This window comes from Anser anser (genome assembly GCF_964211835.1).
Source record: "Anser anser genome assembly, chromosome: 7".
Taxonomy (NCBI): domain Eukaryota; kingdom Metazoa; phylum Chordata; class Aves; order Anseriformes; family Anatidae; genus Anser; species Anser anser.
Genome location: NC_139727.1, coordinates 22,750,953 through 22,771,138, shown reverse-complemented (window position 1 = coordinate 22,771,138; position 20,186 = coordinate 22,750,953). Strand labels below are relative to the sequence as shown.

Genomic DNA, 20,186 nt, shown 5'->3' with positions numbered 1-20,186 from the left:
AACACTGCCAGAAAAAGAGACAAAGCTTCTTCCAATCGTAGGTCGGTAATTTTGTGCCCTGCAAAAAATCATCAGAAATAATATCCACCTAGTTTGGATCCATGAATACTCTAGATTCAAATTACAAATACCTCCTAAGCCTGACATACTGGTCAGGGACCAAAGTTCTTTCGAGTGTTAGAGATAAAGTACAAGATTAGGCAAAGCCATAATGGAAAAAACAATGTATTGAGAAGATCTGGAAGTGCTCTCTTCATACAATATTAAAGAAAAAAGAAAAAAAGCTAAACGCTTCTGGGGAAATGGTATAACATTCTGCTCTGACGTAGCAAACTCACAGCTTGTTTAGGCAGTGAGAATAACAAGAAGACTAAAAGATTCTGCTTTGCACTTTTGATTAGGATGACTAGTTTGAATTTAATCTGATATTTTCAAATTCATCTCAGTTCAGAAGAACTTAATCTTTTTAGATATAAATTTGTGTGAATTTTTGTCTTCTGCACTGCAAGGAGATCTGCTTTCACTCCCTAGCTGAGTGTATTTCTGGATTAAGAGTTCACTGTAACTAAAACAAGGTTGGACTAGATGATCTTAGAGGTCTTTTCCAGCCTGAATGGTTCTAAGATTCTAAGCATCCCAGATCCCTTCTAACCCTAATAATTGATGAAAAACCTTTGCCTTCTGTTTGGTAAGTCCCTACCCCACCTGTAAACTAACTTCTCCTACAGTTAATTTCTGTTATGGTTTCAGTAGGAGAAGTTATGAACTGCTTCCCCTCCCAAAATAGTAATGAAAGACCCAATGTCAGAGACTATTACTGGCTTTGCATCCACACAAGATTACTTATATGACTAACATTTTAACGCAGACCAACATGCCTTCTGAAAATGAAGTTTTACCATCCTCTAGAAATCCACAAAAAACTTCTACACTTACCTGAGTAGAACTTTTAGCAGGAGTTGGTAGCCATCATTATTTTCAAACTCTGTTAATAAAACTGATGATATGGGATAGGAATCTTTCACAAAGCATAAGATGATACTAACAGCTTCACACGCATCACAAGCAGGTAGGGTATCAGCCAGTTTAAAGAGATTCTGAATAGCTATTTTAATGCAGTCCACAGCTGTAGGGAAAAAAAAAAGTAGGTATTTAAGAATCGACAGTCAATTTTGAAGTTACTGACAAAAATTGAACAAGTTTTTAACGTTAGACAAATAGTCTAGAAAGAAAAGAGGATATAACTCACAACCAATCATGATATCCAAAAAAAGATACTGTTCCTCTGGCAGTGCCATCAACCTTGTATTTCAAATGTTGATGAGCCTCACATTACTGAAAAAAAGTTTTGTGCTTGTTTACAAAAGTGTGATCAGGTGGGATGGACTCTTGCCAGTAATTTTCTTTTTTTGTGTGTGGAAAAATCCTCAGTTTCTAGATGTCTATCATCACTAAATAAAGCTCCTGTCTGGACAGTAAAGAGCCCATGGTTTTCAGTTGACTGAGTATCAGCTACTGTAGAGATAAAAATCTATCCCAGGGAAAATTTTCTTGAGAATTCATTCGCAGGACAACCACGAGAAAAAGAGAAGCCAAATTACTAAACCAAACCTTGTAGGTATAGGATGCTGTTTCTAGTCTGAGCCTTTGAAATTGTTCGCAGCACACGGCCTGTGGGTACTTTCCACGAACGGTTACACTGGTCCCAGAGGGAAGCAGTTGCTATAATTAATGACTGAAGCTTATCAGCTGCCAGAAGTTCCTCTACACCTTGTTCCTCTCTGTACATGTTAAGCATTATCTGAAAAGAAAACAAACATCAGTTACAGCAAACACCTCAACAAATACTGGGGAGACAGAGTCCAGCAGTAACCCAACATGACCACAGATGTACGCATCCAATGAAAAGCAAAGCAGCACAAAACTCTGGGTGGGGTCACTGCAGAACTTATAGAGGGACCACAGTACTATAGTAACAAAGCCCTCCTAAACACGTAAACACAGGAACTAAGAAATGAAAACTGGATACAGTGAGCCAGGTCTAACTGAAAAAAAATAAATCTAAAATCAGTGATTGTTCTATCCATCACCAATTTTTGAGCAGTTAAATGGGGAAGAAAAAAAAAATCAGTTTAGCTACTGATGCCAGAAGATAACATGCAGTGAAATTAACAAGTGTAACTTCCACTAGGATATTTTTTGAATTTTTGATTTTTGAATATGTCATGTTGTTTCACTTAATAACAAAATAAGAGATAACTGCATCACCTAGATTGTTTTATAATGCTTCTGATACTTGTTCAATGATTTTTCAGTCCTAGCTTATTCCTTTCTTTGGACATTTGAATCACCACCAGTTCCATTCTGAAGCCTGAATGAATATGAGCCGTCTGGGCAAAGAAACTGCCAGAGGGGCAACTCACCTTAACAAGCATCTCCTGAGTTTGAGTCTTGTTCTCACTTGTCTCTCCATCATCACTGGTTTTCTTCAGAGGAAAAGTGAAGAAAAGGTACAGGCACTGCATCAGAGCAGCTGGAAGGCCAGATCCAATGATGTTCCACAAAGTTCTCTAAGTAAGAAAAACCAAAATCAGCCCCTCCAGAAGCTGACTGCACTTTCCATATGTTTCTACACACCAAGCAGAGTCTTAACAGGTGAACCAGCTACCTAAGTGTTTTATTCTTAGGAGTGCTCAAGGGCACACTAGCATGGCAATCATGCCATGGCTCTAGAGACCCACTTGGGAGAAGCAAACATACTGACCATGCATTGTCACAGCTGTTCCCAGAAATTCCCTCCCCAGATTAAATACAGCTTTGACAGATGCTTACCGTGTCCTACATAAGCAGACCTACAGCTGATAAAGCATATAATCTGCAAACTAACTAGCAGCTAAAATAGTAGTAAATCCAGGGGCAGACAGTGCCTCCTTTATCATAAATTCAAAGGACACCACAGAAGCCTGGTATGTTAAAAGCATAAGTTCTCCATTCCATCCTTGACCCCAGCATAGCAGCAACTTAGCTATAATTCCTTTTCTTTTGCAACTCATTCAGTAAGTGCACAAACACTTCTAATTATAGCTTTTATAAATAGACACTCTGCTTCTTCACAATGTTTCTCAGCACTTAGTTTCCTTCTATCTCTACTAACGACCCTGTACAACTTAAAGAAGTGGCATCCCAGGGTGCCCATTTGGCATGCAATAATCAAGTCCAAAATCAGCAAACTAAAAAGAAGAGTGGGGTTTGTGATACGAAGTTTTTTGTGAGTCTACCAGAAAAAAATAGCAACATTTCTGAAAAGCACAAACCTCATCAAGAAACTTCACACTGTGACTAACTATATATAATTTTACACACCTCCTTCCTGTGACACAGATCATGCCTACCAGCAGCCAACAGTAAGATTTTGTTTTCATTTATCTAAATAAGGAGACAAACTGCTCAGCTCAATGCCAGGGATAAATGCACCCTCACACACCACCAGCAGGCTGTACTGCTGGTGCCAGTCTGCATTGAGGATGGGCATACAGAAATGCTTTGAAATGCTGCAAAATGAGAATGCAACCACTGCAGTATCAGACAGACAGATCATTACCAGTCATCTCCTTGATACGTAAGCTGGAGTGACAAAGAAAGGCTGAAGAGCAGCAACAGACAATGGAGAAAAATCAGATAAATACTAGAAAAAACAGCTGTCTGGTTATCAAAACAAAAGGGTATCTGAAATCACAGAGCACTTACTTCCCTATTTTAGAAAAGCTTGGACTATAAACCTGCTAGCATGTTCTCTCTCTGACTATACCCTGGACATGCTGATGCATAAAGCACTGGGGACAACACAAACATTTTAAGTCCTAGATGTTCCACTGTTGGGGTGGATACCCACTCTCTCAGAACTAAAAAATAAAAATAAAATAAATCACAAAACAAACCCTTTGTAATTATTTCTCTTACCACATCAGTCTGTGAGAGTAGATACACTGATTTCAAGAGCAAACAGCCATCTTCTACTTCCCCTTTCTGTTGCAGCAATTGCTCCAAAGCCAGCCGAGCTTCCTCTGTTACCACAAAACATTAAACTTCAATTCCTTAATGAAAGGTGAAAACACTGCATTGATCCTTTCTTAACAGATCTGACAAATTTTACAAAATTACGCTAGCAAAAACCCAGAGGTGAATGGAAAAACTTGAAAGGATTTTGATCGAACAACAGGCTCAGGCCAGTTCATGTAAACTACTTTTCATAAGCTGACAAGCTTCACAGGGAATATCATCTCAGTTCATGAAGTTTGCCAGCTGACCAGTGCAAAGAGTGTACAAAAGGCACCAGGAAAGCCATATGGGACTGGCCTACTTTTCCCATTAAAGAAAGCTCTTCAGAATATTAAGTGTAGCCTACTCTTTTACTGCATAGCTGCAGTGCTATACATTTCTACCTATAAGCTCCAAAATAAAGTTTGGTGTGGCATACAAGTCCAGATCTTCAGCACAGTCACACCTAATAGGTGTGGGCTAGCATTGGTAGATCTGGAATGCTATTCTTAGCATTTTCTATTCTCTTTATTTCCGTCATGCTAAGTGTGTAACATAGCATAGAGGACAGCTGAATAACAGCAAACGCCCTGTAGAAATGCTACGGGATCTTTACCTGCAGGCTTGCCACTGAGATTCTTCTTAATCTCCTTTGTCAGAAGCTTGGAAACTTCACTGGCTAACAGCTGAATGTTGGGAAATACGATTACTCCAGCAGACTCTTCCCAGGCCTGAAATCCAAGTGTGAAAAACTGTTTAAAAGTTTCTGATACAGCATGTGTTTGGTGGATTGAGAAGTACTAATAAATACACATAAACCTGAAGTTAACATTTCCCTTCAAAATTCCCTCCCCAGACAGTGTTGTCTGGCAAATGCTGTTTAATGGACTAGCAGAAGTCTGACCCTACAGATACAGAAGTTAACCTGGAACAGGCAACATTTGACTCACGTAATGCAACTGGCCAGACAGCATTTACATTATTTTCTCCAATGGATATAATCAAAACAGCTTAGACGTCTGTCACAGCCCCTGTGCCAATAAATATTTGTACCAAAATAACTGTTAGCCCATTTTAAAAATACAAGTCTGTACCTTAAAGAGGTTACTGCTAGCGTTGTCCAAAAACTTAACTAAAATAATATCTTTCTCCAAAAATTGGTTTCCCAAAACTAAGGATAGTCATAAGCAAAAAATAAAAAAGATTTTTGAGTTAAATAAAAATATAAAAGTTGCATTTTCTCTGTTCAGCAAGTCATTGTATGGCCTCAGATACTTAGAAACTGAAATGGGGTTGGAGCTGCAGCTCTCATGGAGCACTGCAACAGATCTGTCACAAACAAACCATGATAATAAAGTACTGAATGAAGGCAGCAGTATACTGGCAATATTTACTGGAAACTATTTCTTTGAAGTCAATAAATTTAGAAAAATCACAGAACAACAACAACAAAAAAGCAAAATCCATCACTTTTTTATTTTGTGCACATATAAAGTTTCTGCCTTAAAATTCTATGCAAATCTGGGAGGAAAGTAAGGTTCATAAAACCAGAATTTCTTGCCAAACCACAATAATCTTTGTTACAAACTAAGGAAGTAAAAGAAAACACAGGAAAAGGAGCAGGGAAAAAAAAAAAAAAAGAGCAATATTGAAGCCCAAAAGGCACTGGATATGATTTTACAGCAGTGTGAGTTGCCTAACTCATCTGGCTATGAGGTTAAGGTCCACAAGGGCTGCCTAGCCTGAAGTGACACCTGTGCCTGGCTATGAACTTGCAACTTTACAAGCCAGCTACATCATGAGTACAGTTCAATTCTATTATAGGAAAACATGTTCGTCTGAAATGTTGAGATTTTGACAGTAAACATTTACCAGCCCAGAATTTCTAAATAATTCCTACATTACACTGTAATAAAACTCTCCTAAGCAGGCAGGTATTGCCCTAAATGTTTAGCTAGCCTAGAAAAGCAAATTTATAAACTAGTTTACAAATTACTTGCTCAAGTACAGAAGAACAATTCAATGCAAAACTGGCAAAAAGATCATTAGCAAGACTTGATGTTTCCCTGCTCCAAGTCTGACAAACTTTCCTTTTCTCAAATATATCCTATTCATTCTAAAACATTCATTTTCAATCAACCAACAGTATTAATTAATCAAAGGGTCAGCACAATGCTACTGCCATTGTGCAAAAGCTCAGTAAGCCTGTGTCATTACAGAGAAGACCACCCGTGTTCCAATTTAATTTCCTGGGTGATCATCCTGTGGGTCAGACACTAACCTCTAGTAAATGCTCTCCTCTAAAAACAGGCCCAATGAGTTCCATATTGGTCTATGAGTCTATAAAGATCTGTATCTGGAAGAAGCCCAACCTGACTCCATTCCAGAATGTCTGCCTTCTGGGGAAACTCAAATAATGCGGTGTCAACCTAATCTGTTCTTCCTCTGAAGCCTGGCTGTTTCTAGATGTTAAAGATTCTGCCACAAGTTCCTTGTCTGCTGTTACCATCTGTCCTTCCTGCTCAGGGGTAGGGGGAGCAGGCAGCAACACACTGAAACTCTCAACTGTTTTATACAGAGCACTACATTAGAATTGCCTATGCCGAGTAACAGACTGCTTCAGAGTTAAGGGGGATGACATTTCCCTCTGAGGTTTGAGCAATGCTTCATGGAGAGATGCTAGCTCAAAAGCCATCTATCGAATAGAACATTCTGATGCTTTCCGAGGCACCAACAGGCACCAGATGTCACATTAAAATCACTCCCAGCCTATGCCTAGATCACAAACAGATAGCTAACATTTTCCTCCTACACCTTTTCCTTCTGCATCAAGGAGTGTGAGGGAGCAATGAGCCCCTGCATCTCAACTGGCTCCTGGTTAGGGCCCTCTCTCCAGCCAGCCCAGCAAGAGCCAAAGCTCTCAGGTGGAGACAGAGATGCATCGGCACCTACATGATCCAACAAGGAAAGGAAGACAAATGAAAATCCTCAAGGGAGAAAGAGGACTTATGCACAATCCCCTGTTAAATACAAGGAAGCAGGGTAGTTAATGCAACTAAGAACTTGAACAAAGATGTGTTTGCCCAGGCTAGACCAAGGGCTTCACACAAAGCAGGAAGCTCTTACACGAAGGTAGTAAAGTTGTATGGGGAAAGACATGATGACTCAAAGCTAATGGGCCAGACCTTCAACAATGTACTCCTAAATCAATGATGCAATGACAAAATGCTCTAGCCATGCATCTGAACTTAAAAGACTACAAAACAGCACAAAGCTCTGCTGTTAAAAAACTTGAGAAAAGGGAAGGCAAAAATCCCTCTCATAGAGCACAAAAGCAAGCATTAAGCTAATGAGAAATCTGAGCATCCGTTTTGAATATATTCTGTAGCCATGATATCCTTTAGGAATTTGAAATCATTACTGCATTTCAGGAAATCATTTCTTACAACCCTAAAACATGTGAAGTTCAGCCCTGCAGAAGGGAAGCACAGATGGGTTTTTGTACGCACAAAATTTCCAGTGCCTTGGCAACACTTAGCCTGCCTCCTGAGGAATTGCTGTCCTCTGACTCACAGGTACTGAAGTTTATTTCTCAAGTGTCACAAGTGTATTGTGCCTTGGACCAGGGCAAGCTTGCACTCAAATATAGCAAAGCCTTTGCCATAGGTCTTGCCAGACCCTATCAGCAACTTGAACTGCACTTGATTTGTTTGCATCACACTGACACCAAAGGGTTACCTGCTTTAGTACTGTTAACTGGCACCAGCATCTACAGCAGTTTTGAAACCCTGTGTTCTGTGGGGAAAGTTCCGTGTAGGCTTCACAGGTTCATGTTTCATCCAGCTGAGTGAAATGCTTTTGACTGTCTGGAAGTTATTTCTTCTTTACTATTATGGACACCAAAGATTTCACAGAACTGAGCGCAGTGATTTCCTTGCTCGCACATTTCAATACATTCCTTGTACTACAGGGTCCCTTTTTGTGTCCCACAATGCTTCCACATAGAGTGACCATGTCTAGCAATATTTTTTCTCACCCACTTACTACTTTTTTTTTTTAGAAAACTGGCTCAGATAGGTAGGGAATTGATGGGTCTGAGTTTGGTCACCCATGAACACCAAAAACTCACAAGTACAGACAGATAAAATATAACATCATTAAAATACGGTTTCACAAAAAAAAAACACCTGAAATATTTACATAACGAGAGCGTGTAAAAACTCAGATTCTATACCCATAAATACCCTAGATAATTCCGGAGAAAGACAATCCTGCTGTACTACATGATCAGAAAACATTTAAGTATAGGCCAGGTTTTCTGTGTCTCTCAGGATTATGCTCTGCCTTCTGCCACTGTACGATCCACTCACACAGCTCCCTGTATTTTTCATGCACTCAAACAAAATCAACCCTCAAGACTCCCATTCATCACAGGACTCTTCCAGGTTCACCTTTCAATACGGCCATCTCAGAAATTATTGTCTGATAGGAGCTGTAGGGAATGCAGCATGGCAGCCTGTTAACTAGTGTTCTACTCCTGAGCTATCTCACCCAGAGTATGACCTTCCTCTCCTCACATGCTGCAGTTTCCCCATCTGTAACAACTCCTTTCTCAAGGACCAGAATTAGACATCTGCACTGTCATTAACCCCAAAATTTCATCTTCCACACCATACCCCAGCATTTCCCCTACCTAGCAGCATGTCACAACCACATTTTCCCCAAACTGAAACTGCGCCCAGTCTCCACAAAGTAAATAAAACAGCGTAGGGTGACTTAAGTAACCTCTTCACAGGGTACTCACTTTGAAACATGCTTGTATCATCAGCATATTCCCTGACACAATAGGTAGAATTTAGCCATTCACATAAATAAAGCAGTGCTCCCCTATCTACTTTTCTTGTGCTAAGATTGCAGGTTAGTTAGAGGAGAGATGGACAAGAAATTGTTTCCCTAGTATTCCAGTGGAATAAAAGTGCCCACCTCCTAGCCAAAGAGATCGTGTACTAATCAACTTCGCTGGCAGGGTGGCCACACAACACAGAGCAACAGAAAATCAAATGCATGGCCTTGGCATCTGCACCAAAGGCAATAAAAAGAACAAACCTTTAGGAAGAGAGGAAGAAAGTCCATCAGCCTTCTCTGTTGCTCCTCTGGGATGAGAAATGGAGCCACCTGCTCATATTCTACAAACTGTCTGCCTAGAGTCTCCCACTGGAGGGTATGACTGTGGGGCAGCTCATCCTTGCTGTGTGCAGGCTGTCCCAGTGCTTCTGCTTTGTCTACATCACCAGGGCTTTGCTCTTGCTGTCCTGCTTTGCCAGGTGAATCCTCCAGCTGCCCCATGTGCTCAGTTGCTTTGTCCATGCTGAAATCAGAAATTAAGTTAAAGATACTGTGTTATTTACAGCTATCATCAACCCATACCATCCCATTGTCCTGCCAAACCAGACATTGACAGTCTTAGCTATTGGAGTTGGGAAGCTTATAGGCTTGCTGCCACTGATTCTTTTCCACTTTTAATGGCTAAGCACTCGGCTCCTGGACAGCAGCATTACTACCTTGCAATCATATGCATGCATGTTTCATAAGAGAGAGCTCATTCATTTTCTACACAACTCATGTACAAAATGATAAACCAGGCAGGAAATCTGGATTCTAGCCCCAGCTTTAAGAGTCAGATTTTGTCTCTTCTTCCGTTGCCTCAGCTATAAAAGAAAAATCATAACTATTACCATCATCAGATTTACAACAGAAGAGCACTACTCAAGATCCAGATTATGCATTTCATTAAGTGTGAATGCTAAACTAAGCTGTGTGTCTGATGCATCCCCCACCTAGAGCAGGGGTGAAGCACCAGCTGGAAACACTGGTTGTTCATTAAATTTGACCTACGATTGGTCCATCTTGTGCTTTAGGTAAAGGAATCCCTCTGATTAACTCATCTCAACCCCAAGTCCTCTCATCTATCTTCCAGTTCTGTTTTCATCCATAGTCTTTTGGGAGGTCACTGATTCAGCCTTGAGCCCACAGCAGCTCTACACCTTTGTCAGAGCTTTCTGTGAGCTCACCCCGCTACCCAGAGCGGTCATAATCTTTTATGTTTGCCTGAGTGGAAGTTAGGCTTCTCCAGTTTCAGTCAAAATCAGCCATATACTGTGTGGTGTCTAGGACACTGACTGCTCAAAATTGAAGGATATGACACAAACTATTACAGTGTGAGCAGGCAGCTAGGCAGCTGTCAGCAAGAGGAACATGGTCCATCGCTTTACTTGACAAATTGATCATTTTTTAAGAGCCTAGAAGAATCTTTAACCCATCATTAACACTCTCTCAAAGAAAAACAGCATACACCTGTTTCTAGGAGATAGGTTCTCTATGTACAGTGGCTCTTTGCTTACCATTGTAGATTGTCAATAAAAAATGACTAAATGCAACGTAATTCAAAAACTGAGTCAGTTCTCCTGCACTGCCCATTTATAGACCCCTTGAAATAAAAATACTCTTATTAGCCTTGTTTAGAAATTATGAGCCAACAGTGATACTATATTTGGGATTCTCTTCCTTTGCCATCAATCAGCTACGCAGCTTGCTTACTGCTTGCACCCTGCCCACTCCAAGCCAGATGAACCAGTTTCACTTCCACAAGCATGCAGCAGCTCTGAGCTGCGGAAATGAAGAGGGTGACACTATCTTTTCACTGGGCACCACAGCACCCGCAACAGGCTGGTGGTCCCAGAAGACACCTACGCTGGGATGCAAATGCTGATCCTTCACACTACAGAGAAGGGTAACTCTACCATAGCCCATACACCGTCCTTCACTAGGAGATGGCTAGGAAATGGAGAGGCTATGAGATTTTAATCAGTCTCCAGGGGTATCAATCTGGAGCTCCCTACCTCAACAACAGTTTGTTTCACTGCTGTTGTTTTCCTTAATTGTCTGTGTCAATACAACAGTTCTGCGAACTGAGAAAGTATGACGACTGTGTTGGCACTGAGTAAACAGGAAGACACTGTTCCTCATGACTGTGTGGGAGAGACATTTGTCATACATTATTCTTTGCCCCTGTATAGGATTTCAGCCCACTTCAGTCATCACAAAGCTGTACCATGTACTGAAAAAGCCTGGGTACTGTTCTAGGAGTCAGTGATAGCATAGTTCAGTCACTTTTTCAAGAAGGCTGCTCTCACATCCCAAATGACACCATCCTCTTTCCTAAGGGAAGTATCTTGCTGTGGAAACTACCACGCTAAGCCTGAAACAATGCTAAGTAACAAGTAACCCACACTCCTACTGTCTAGATTTACCTTGATCATTTGTATAAGAAGCTCAAAATCCATGACAGAGACAGTCATTTTACAGATGGTGAAACTGAGGCATGGAGGTGAAACGCAGTGCTTACGGTGACCTCAGAAGGCCAGCACCTGAGCAATCAGTGGCACTGCTTGAACATAGGCAAAAGTAGTTATCAATTTTATCTTTCTATTCATAATTTACTTTGCAGGCCTTTCTTGCTGATTGCACAGCAAAGACAAGCAGGGCTGGTCACTCAAAACATTTTCAGACTATAAAGCTATGTAACGGCAAAATGAGGATCACAATTTGCCTCCTTATTTACTCCAACTGTTCAGACTACAAGAGGCACATTAAAATAAACATCAGACCCCTAGTGTTAGACCGTTTTCTAAACTTGCACTTTCTACTTTACATGTTCTGCCTCCTAATAGTCTTTGCTTGGATCTACAATTTCATTTGGGCTTCTAAATCCTTTGTGTTTTCTATTCCTCTTGGAGGAAAATTATTCTTCTGGACTGATCAACATATCACAGGATCCAGGATTCAAGTATCTTTGGTACTGAGGATAATTTATATATTTTTGAAAAGGTCTAATCTGCTGATTCTCTGCTACATCCCACCACTTGTACTGGTCCTCACTGTAAACTAATGACATATTCCAGTTTTGGTTATGTTATAAATACCACAATAATAGAAAAAGTAAAGTTTAAATACTAATGAGTAACAAAAAAAAAGACCCGAAAGTGAAAATATATCAAAGAAGCCTAATGCTATCATTCAGAAAGTGGTATCAGGTAACAGAGAGGAAGTTGAACTTATTCATGTATTTTCCCTTTTGTTCTAAATGAAGATTGTGTGAAATCACACTACAGTGGGGTTATGCCTTTTCAGACTGATAGGATAAAAGCAAAGAAAGGCTTGACCAAACCTGGTAGAAAGATAATGTTGATATTAAAAGCTTAATGGCTGAACAAGCATGATTTTTGTAAAGACTCATTTTTTAATTCAGCATTACTTATATTTACCTTGGGTTTTGTCTCCGACAGAAATCTAAAGAATAATCCCATAATGCTACAAAAATCCCAAATTGCACCAAATCAAAAAGTTTCGTTAAATATTAAAAAACATTTGTTATCTGAGAAAGGTCTCACACTAGGATAGTTAAGCAAAACACAGTGAAGCCTGATACCAAATTTCAGAGTTTGGTCCACTTTTTATAGTAAGTGTCTGCAAAAAAAAAAAAAGTAATTTAAAACCCAGGACCCTGGTGACTGTCAGAAATGCACAGCTCACAGCACCCCAAAAATCCACTGGGTGATGACTCTCAATATCCCCTTCCCCTTCTTGGCAGCCAAGATAAGCCTGTTCATTAAACAGTCATGCCAGTCAATTTTTTGAAATGCTTAAAACAAGGATTCCTTTACTTCCCAGGTAAAGTAACATCAGAAGGCTCTCTGATGTTATATGATCCAAGCAGTGGAAGGCATCTCCTTTCTTCTATGAACTGGTTTATCCCACAAATTCTAGTTAATCCTGAATTCAGCCACGACCTCCTTTTTTGTGGCTCACACTATTCTGTCCTTACAGGCACTAACAACAGTTCCTCAGAAACAAAACACTGTGCCAGGCTATCTACTATTTTACCTCTGTCCCTCAAGCTATCATTTTCCTACCTATCATTGCCAGGTCCTTTTAATTGTAATTTTAATTCCTTCCTTGGGAAGAAATTCGCTCTTCATAAATTTTGGCACAGCACTTCATACAATGGTGGCCTAATCTGTTTGTGATGACTTGAACCAAGGACTGTCAAAAAGTAATATACAAAGGAGTTTTAAAATACTTGTCAGCTTAGAGAAAGTTGAAAGCTGTTCAAATAACAAGTTGTATTTCAGTAGGACACAGTCCTTACTTTTTCATCAATAAGTATAATTTCAGCTTGTTTCAAGAAGGTATGACACTATTACTGCCAAAGGAATTTCTTTAATTTATGCTAAAATATAATTTGCCCAAGCTTATTTTTAGTTTTGAGTATGTTAAGTTATACAAGGCCTTTCTGTGCAGTACAACCTCTCAAAATCATTATTTCTGTCTCAAACATGTAACAGCATTTATCTTTGCTTTTGTTGGAAGAGCATTTCCATGCAGTTCAAAAGTGGACAGAAAACTAATTTAAACCCTCTCTCATGTACCCAATCTTCATTTTTTTTCTGTTTTAAAAAAGTAGCTTCTAAATATCTAATTGGAAGCAGTTTCTTCTCTGACTTGCATATGCCACTAATGAAGTCAAGAGAAAAGAAGCCCAGATACCAAAAAAAGATTGCTTTTGAGTTATTGTCTTCTTGGCAGGGAAGCAAATGCTCCCCAGCCCAAGAGTAAACAGAGTATTTCTGGTTAGTCACAGACAAAACAGTTGTACAAACTCAAAAGAGTAAGACCAGGGTAATTATCTCAAAACAGCAGCTCATTGATAAGGACCAAATCTAATGAGTTTCTACTAGCAGCAGCAATAGATATACCCTATTGTCATTCCTAGAATAAAAGATACAAGCAAACAGCTCTGCTCCTTTTTCTTCCTTGTGCTGCAGTTCAGGGTGAGCTTTGACTGAAACTTTTGCTGTTTAAAAATGATCCTACCACAACAAACCAATTGCAGATCATGCTGCAGTTTCCTTCAACAGCTAAATCTGTTCCCTCCACTTTCACAGAAAAAGTCTCTTGACATACCTGGGCTCCTGGATTCAGCAGCTCCTCTTGCATTCAACAGCCACATCCAGAGAAGTGAGCTTTGTTGCTTCTGTCCTATTACGCATCTTGGTGAGTGCAGCAGCTCCCACTCCGCTCTTTAAACTTTCCACTGTGAATCACTTGATTAGCTAGCTGCTGCACTTATTTCCTGAAGAAAGCAGAAGTGGAAAAGAGCAAATGAACCACATGTTCAGGACCCACCAAGCGCTCAAAGCAACTCAATTCAGTTGATGCACAAACCTGGCAGGCATCGCATCCCTCTGTCTGGATAAAGAGTAACCAGTTATTTCCCCTCCATACCATATTCACAATGAAGAGTGTGTCTGTGTGGTGGTGGTGTTAGTTTTGTTTCTAAGTTTAATGTTTTGCCAAACTACTACAGGAATACAGCACCACAAAGCTCACACTCCGTGCAACATATGTAAAAAGCGCTGTCAACAACTGAGTCCTTCCTCAAATGCAGTACCCTTAAAATAAATATACTTGAACGCTGAGGTAAATACTCAAGCCCTTGACCTCTCTACTAAAATGGCCAAGGCAGCTATTCAAAGAGGCAAATGAGCACTGTAAACTGCACTGACAACAAAGAAGTCTTGATTAGCCATGGGGTGGGAGAAGACTACTTCTCAGTTGTCTGTTTGCTTTTATTGTGCTTCCCAATTACATAACCGAAAGGCTTTATAATTGTTTTTTAAGGTGAGGGGATGTAAACATTTTTTACAGAGGAAAAATAAGAATGTTCCTAAACTGTTTCTCCCAGAGAATTTTACTGTGATCTTGAGAATTAGTGGGATTGTGGCATTACAGTAACTGAAACCTAAGGGGATTTTCCTCTACGTAGTTAAAGCCATCAGTTTTCTGTTAATATATACTTCTCTCAAAAGCCTGAAAAATTATCCAGGAGGAAGAACGACTTTCTCTTCCAGCTAAACTAGAGCAGTACCCAGACTGGAGACTCCTGATGGTTCCAATGGTATAAGCACCAAGTACTGAAAGGTCTGATTTCACTGTTGGACAGGGTTAGGTCATGAGAACAACAGGAAAGTGATTGCCTATATAACATGGGGATCTCCATTAATGCAGTGACGTTTCTAGCACACAACAGTCCCAGTAGATCATCTCAATCTCCTTGTGTGACACAAGGTCACACTTGGAGCTACCCGCACACAGGGGTGGCTCCAGTGAATGTGACATTGGGGCACTGGCAAGCTCAGCTGAGAGCCACACATGCAGGCTTCCAGGCAGCTCTGAGCACATGCAGAGCACAAGCCCACGCAGCCTGCATTGGTTGTGCCAATGTATCCACTGTTTTCCTGCCTTAGGCTGTTCACATATTAACCAATACTTTCCCGGTTGCAATCTAGCCAAAACCAGTTGTGAGATGAACGACAAGCACAGAGACACTGAAGAGAATATTAATACCATCCAAGAGAGAACATTGTTTTCCCCTTCCTAGCTCAGAAGGAGCCTAAATGTTACCACTGCTGCTCCATTTCCCCTTTTATTGTCAGTTCACAATCAAGAAATGAGGTCACTTGCAGCAGCACCTCTACGCTGCTCAATCACAGAGCTTTATTTCCCAGGAGCCTTCTCCTATGTAGTGGTGCCCCTCTCCATGGATGCTCTCAGGCCACAAGCAGCCACACAGTCATTAGCAGATTTCTAATTCATGCAGCAGAGGAATCATCATTTCTTTTTCATTCTGCACTATCTGCTGATGGGGCTGAAAGTGGAGAGTTTCAACACGCCCTCCTGTTCCATCTCTGCTTCACTGGAGCAGAACAGCTGTAACCAAATTATCTGTAGTAAAAATAACTCAAGAAATAAAGACAAGCTAAAAACTAATGTAGTAGGTCACGGCACCACAACTCCCCTTGTCAGTTTGTACCATTTACATTTACATCCCCTTGCACCATGCCTTCACCCACAAGGAAGAGGAGGAACAACACTTCCTTTCTTAGGCCTTCCCTCTGTCCAGTTGAGCTGATCCAGAATTAGTACACTTTGGGGGACAGATAGGTAGATATAGGGGCATTTCTTTTCAAGAAGTTCTGCACTTCACACCCAGCACTGTCAAGAAAGTCACCTAGATACAGCTTCCCCACACACATACAAGCACCGAAGTCTGTGTAATCCAGGACGGCCTCACAAGACCAAATTATCTCTGAACATTTCCTGAGCCTGTTCAGCATGCCAGAAAGCAGGCCTCCCAGTTCTACAAAAAGGAAAAGTTAGCTGTATTAAAACAGACCCCAAAAAAGTTTTTCTGTACAAAAGGAAATTCTCCCCTGGCTGTCATCCTAACGCTGCTAGCTCCTTCCTATCATATACCTTTGCAATAACACTAAGCAGCAGCAGGCGATCTGAGGCAAGGGTCTGTGATAACTGCCAGACCCACCTGTCTTACAGCACCAAATAACATCCCTTACGCCAATTCACATGAAACTTTTCTTCACTATTCCTGCCTTGAAACACAAGAGGAAAAACCCTGTTCCATGCCTGTGCAGTACCGGCAACATTTTCTGCTTCACATTCATAACCTTCGATCAAGAAAAAAGGTGGGTTAGACACATGCCTTTCAACATTGCAGTGTCCAAAAGTTGGGCCAGCTGCAGGTTTTTTCACCCTTTGCCTTTCTTGCTAAGGCATTGCTCCATTTCACTTTCCTCTCCTCTCTTCAGTGGCAGAAGACGGCAGTGAGACCGCAGAGAAAGGCAACACATACACACAAAAAAAGAAAAGCCAGAGGCAACAGAAAGCCTGTGAGGCCTTGGGTGGTGGTGGCCGTGCGGCTGGAGGTGGCCTGGGCCGTGGGGAAGGAGGCTGCCCCTCAGGCTTGCCCACTGCAGCACGCGGCCGGGCCTGAGGGGGTCTGCGGCTGTGGGCAGCACTACCAGCCCTGGGGAAATCAGCAGGGCCGTGCTACGCAGACAGTAGTTTGCATATTTGTGTGCCTGCACAGGTAGCTGAAGTTCAGGGTTAAGGTAAATGGAGCTCATGCTGATGAAGCCATGAAGGCGGTAGTGATGTGCTGCTGCCAGGCAGCCATCCTCTGCATGTGGCCGGCCTGCGCCCCTCTGACCCGAGCATACTTGCTCTGAGTTAGGAGGTGCTGCTACACCACTAACTACGCTGACACCTTGATGACCAGAAGCAGCAACTTGCTGAAGTCACGCTCCAGACTCCTCTCACAAAAGCTGTCCATTTTCTTCCCTAGATGTCTAGGGGACTCCATGAGCCACCCCCTGGGCCTCCCAGCATACAGGCTGGATCTTGGCAGCGATAAGATTTGGAGTGGCAGCGTTGTGACATGGATAATATCCACAACATGGATATGAAATATATGAAATTCTGTTGTTTCAAAGGGTTTCATTGGAAATTGGTACAAAATTCCCTCTATCAACAAAAGTCCGTAAATCAAAATGTGATTTTTGTATGTTTTTGTTTCAACAAGAATGAACCAAAGTAAATCCAATAGGCTGGGTCTCATAAGTCAGACTAGAGCAGTGGTTCTCAGTCTTTTCCAAGCTGTGAAATTCTGAAGTAGTTTCCTATGAACCCTTACAGAACAAATTCAAGGCTGCCGCTTTTAAATCCCCCTTTTCTTAGTTATTTTTTGTGGCTCCTTTAAAAGTAGTCAGGAATGGTCAAGAAGGGAATATCACTGGACTATAAGCACAGAAATACAAATTTAAACTCTAATATTTGGATTCTGTCCTTAACTATATTCCACCAAAATTATTCCAGTTATTCCAGTTAGTAAAGCAATAGCAACTTCTAAAAAAAAAAAAAAAAAAAAAAAAAAAAGGGAAAAACCAGCCATATTTAGAAAATATTTTGTAACAAAAATTTAAAACTTTTTTTTCCAGAAGTAAAAAGGATCAAATCTGAAAGTTCCTCTGGAAGTTGCTATTTACACTAAATGCCACCTACTGACCAGAAATGCATTGTGCATGAAAATTTTTAAGGTGGCTTGGCTAAACACATGATGTTCACACTGGAAGGCATGTATATTCATCTAATGAGACTGAGGAAGTCAAAAGCCTAATGGAACATATAACGGCATGCCATTTCCCCCCTTCCTGTACCTCAGATTAACATTCTACTACATGATACAAAGGAATTCATTGTTTTCAGGAGTATTTGAATTAAAGGATCATGATGCAGACGTTCTGCAGCAAAACATCTACAAAATATAAAGGTAGATTTAAACACACAGCACTCATCAGAAAACAACACTCGCAGACTCAGACAAAAGCACAAGGTATAATTACATAAACATATTGACCAAGAGCTGTTTTCCAGGAAGATTTACTTATTCCAGTCTGGAGAATCAGCACCAAAACCTCTAGCGAACACCACTTTCTTAAAGTTTTAGAAATCTTTTCTTCCTTTTTAATACCCCCATTTGCTCTCAGCAAGGATTTTTAGCTTGCACAGCCTGCAGTAACTCTTTATTGTCAGAAGAAATAGGGAGCCTGAAGTTCAGGCTAAACAAATTAAACAAAATCCTTGCAAAACACCTGCGAAAGCAGACATTTTACATCTCTGATGTATCCCCTACTAACAACCTTTTTTTCTTTTTAGCTCTCAGTTCTATTTATGAACTCCCGCTCCTGACCTTGCTCTCCTGTAAGCTGCACTCCCAGAGGGACTCTGCATATATCCAGGAAGGCAGCTATCCCACAGTGATAACTACTCAGGTACCTTCAAATAGCTAATAAGCATGCTTAACAAGTCCTCAGACCCTATTCATGGGCAAACCTGGCTTTTCTACATTCTTCTAGCTCTCTGAACTAGACTCATGTACCTTCTCCACTTTTTACTTAGTGTTAGTACTTAGTATTAGTATTTACAGAACACTGCAATTGCACTTGATTGCTAGATTTCACTGTCACACAAGATTTTGGGCAGAAGCAATGAGGACAAACTGATATAAGCAGTAGGTTTGCTATCTGATATTCTTTTGTTTAAAAACAATCCTTGAAACTGAGTAGGTCCCTGGGAACTGTTTTCATCTTTTCCTAGGAAAGGACTGCTTTTAGTGTGTTCATATGACTGTTCTAGGCTAGTAAATAATAGGAAAAAAAAAATCAAACAAGCTCTGCTTAACTTACAGCCAGATAGTACATTAATAGTTTCTTTTCTGCTAGGAGCTTAACCTATAAGAATACATAAAATTGCTGCTGCTGCTCAGAAAAAAAAAATAGAGCTGAAATTAAATCCTTGTGCTGAACATGTCAAAATACTTTGTGAAAGAGAAAAGTTGAACAATAAAAAACTCGTCATTAGCTGCATGATCATTTGTTAGCTTAGTGTATTCAGACCTTGAAAATACAGCTTACAAATTTGCAGTAGAGGCTGCTACCACATGGAGTAGAGGAGAAACTGGTAAAATAAGTTACCTTGCAGAGAGGCTCACCACAAAAAGGAAGTGCATCAGGCTCCTCAGCAGCTGCTTGTATGATAGGAATCCCTTTTGCTACACTATCATCCCAGGGCTGGAGAGCAGTGGCTCAGAGCTGACAGCCCAGAAAATTCTTTCTGGACGTCTGTGTGTTAGGATGCTAGTCCAGACACTGGGTCTTGGGCTGCTTCTGCTTGAGGTTATTGCCTCTTTGTGAGCAGAGGAATGTGAATGGCAGGGCTCACATGGAGGTCTAAGAAGACTTACTCAGTATTTAGGGTTTTTAAGCTGCACAAAAAGAGACCAGTCTTGAGGTGAAACTTAAACCATTGTGTTGTAGCTCAGTGCATCAGTCAGTCACTACAACAAGCTTAGAAGGTAGTGGAGTTTCCTCTTGAAGGAAGCAGAAAGTTCTTTGGCCTACCTCATGAGAGTGTGGGATAAACATGCATTCAGAGTGTAGTCTGTAAGGTTTATGTCTCCATCATGTCAACTACATAGCAACGAACTTGTACCAGAACCTATGCTCAGAGCACTGACAAAGTTACCAGCATCATTACAAAAAAAATAAAAAACCAAATGGTCAAGGTCAGTCCCACGGCTTGTGTTTCATTCTCCACAGTTAGAGATGTAGCTCAGAGGTGGGACTCATCTGAAGAGCCTTCTTGAATGCACAGATGACAAGTGTACGATTAAA

General features: G+C 40.8%; 1 protein-coding gene across 3 annotated transcripts in view; it reads right to left on the bottom strand.

The window, feature by feature from the left end:
* WDFY4 (WDFY family member 4) overlaps positions 1–19,637 on the bottom strand; it is a 134,379-nt gene extending 114,742 nt beyond the window's left edge. The window contains exons 1-8 of one of the 3 annotated variants that reach the window (XM_083843360.1): positions 19,488–19,637; positions 14,062–14,230; positions 9,145–9,406; positions 4,655–4,769; positions 3,961–4,064; positions 2,424–2,570; positions 1,612–1,801; positions 937–1,126 (exon numbers count right to left, since the gene is read on the bottom strand). In XM_083843360.1, the coding sequence (XP_083699486.1) occupies positions 937–1,126; positions 1,612–1,801; positions 2,424–2,570; positions 3,961–4,064; positions 4,655–4,769; positions 9,145–9,405 (1,007 nt within the window). In that variant the 5' untranslated portion in view covers position 9,406; positions 14,062–14,230; positions 19,488–19,637. Of the gene's footprint in view, positions 1–936; positions 1,127–1,611; positions 1,802–2,423; positions 2,571–3,960; positions 4,095–4,654; positions 4,770–9,144; positions 9,407–14,061; positions 14,231–14,322; positions 14,498–19,487 lie in introns of those variants that run through there. The other 2 variants (XM_083843361.1, XM_083843362.1) reach the window with 2 other exon arrangements.
* Positions 19,638–20,186: the final 549 nt, after the last annotated feature.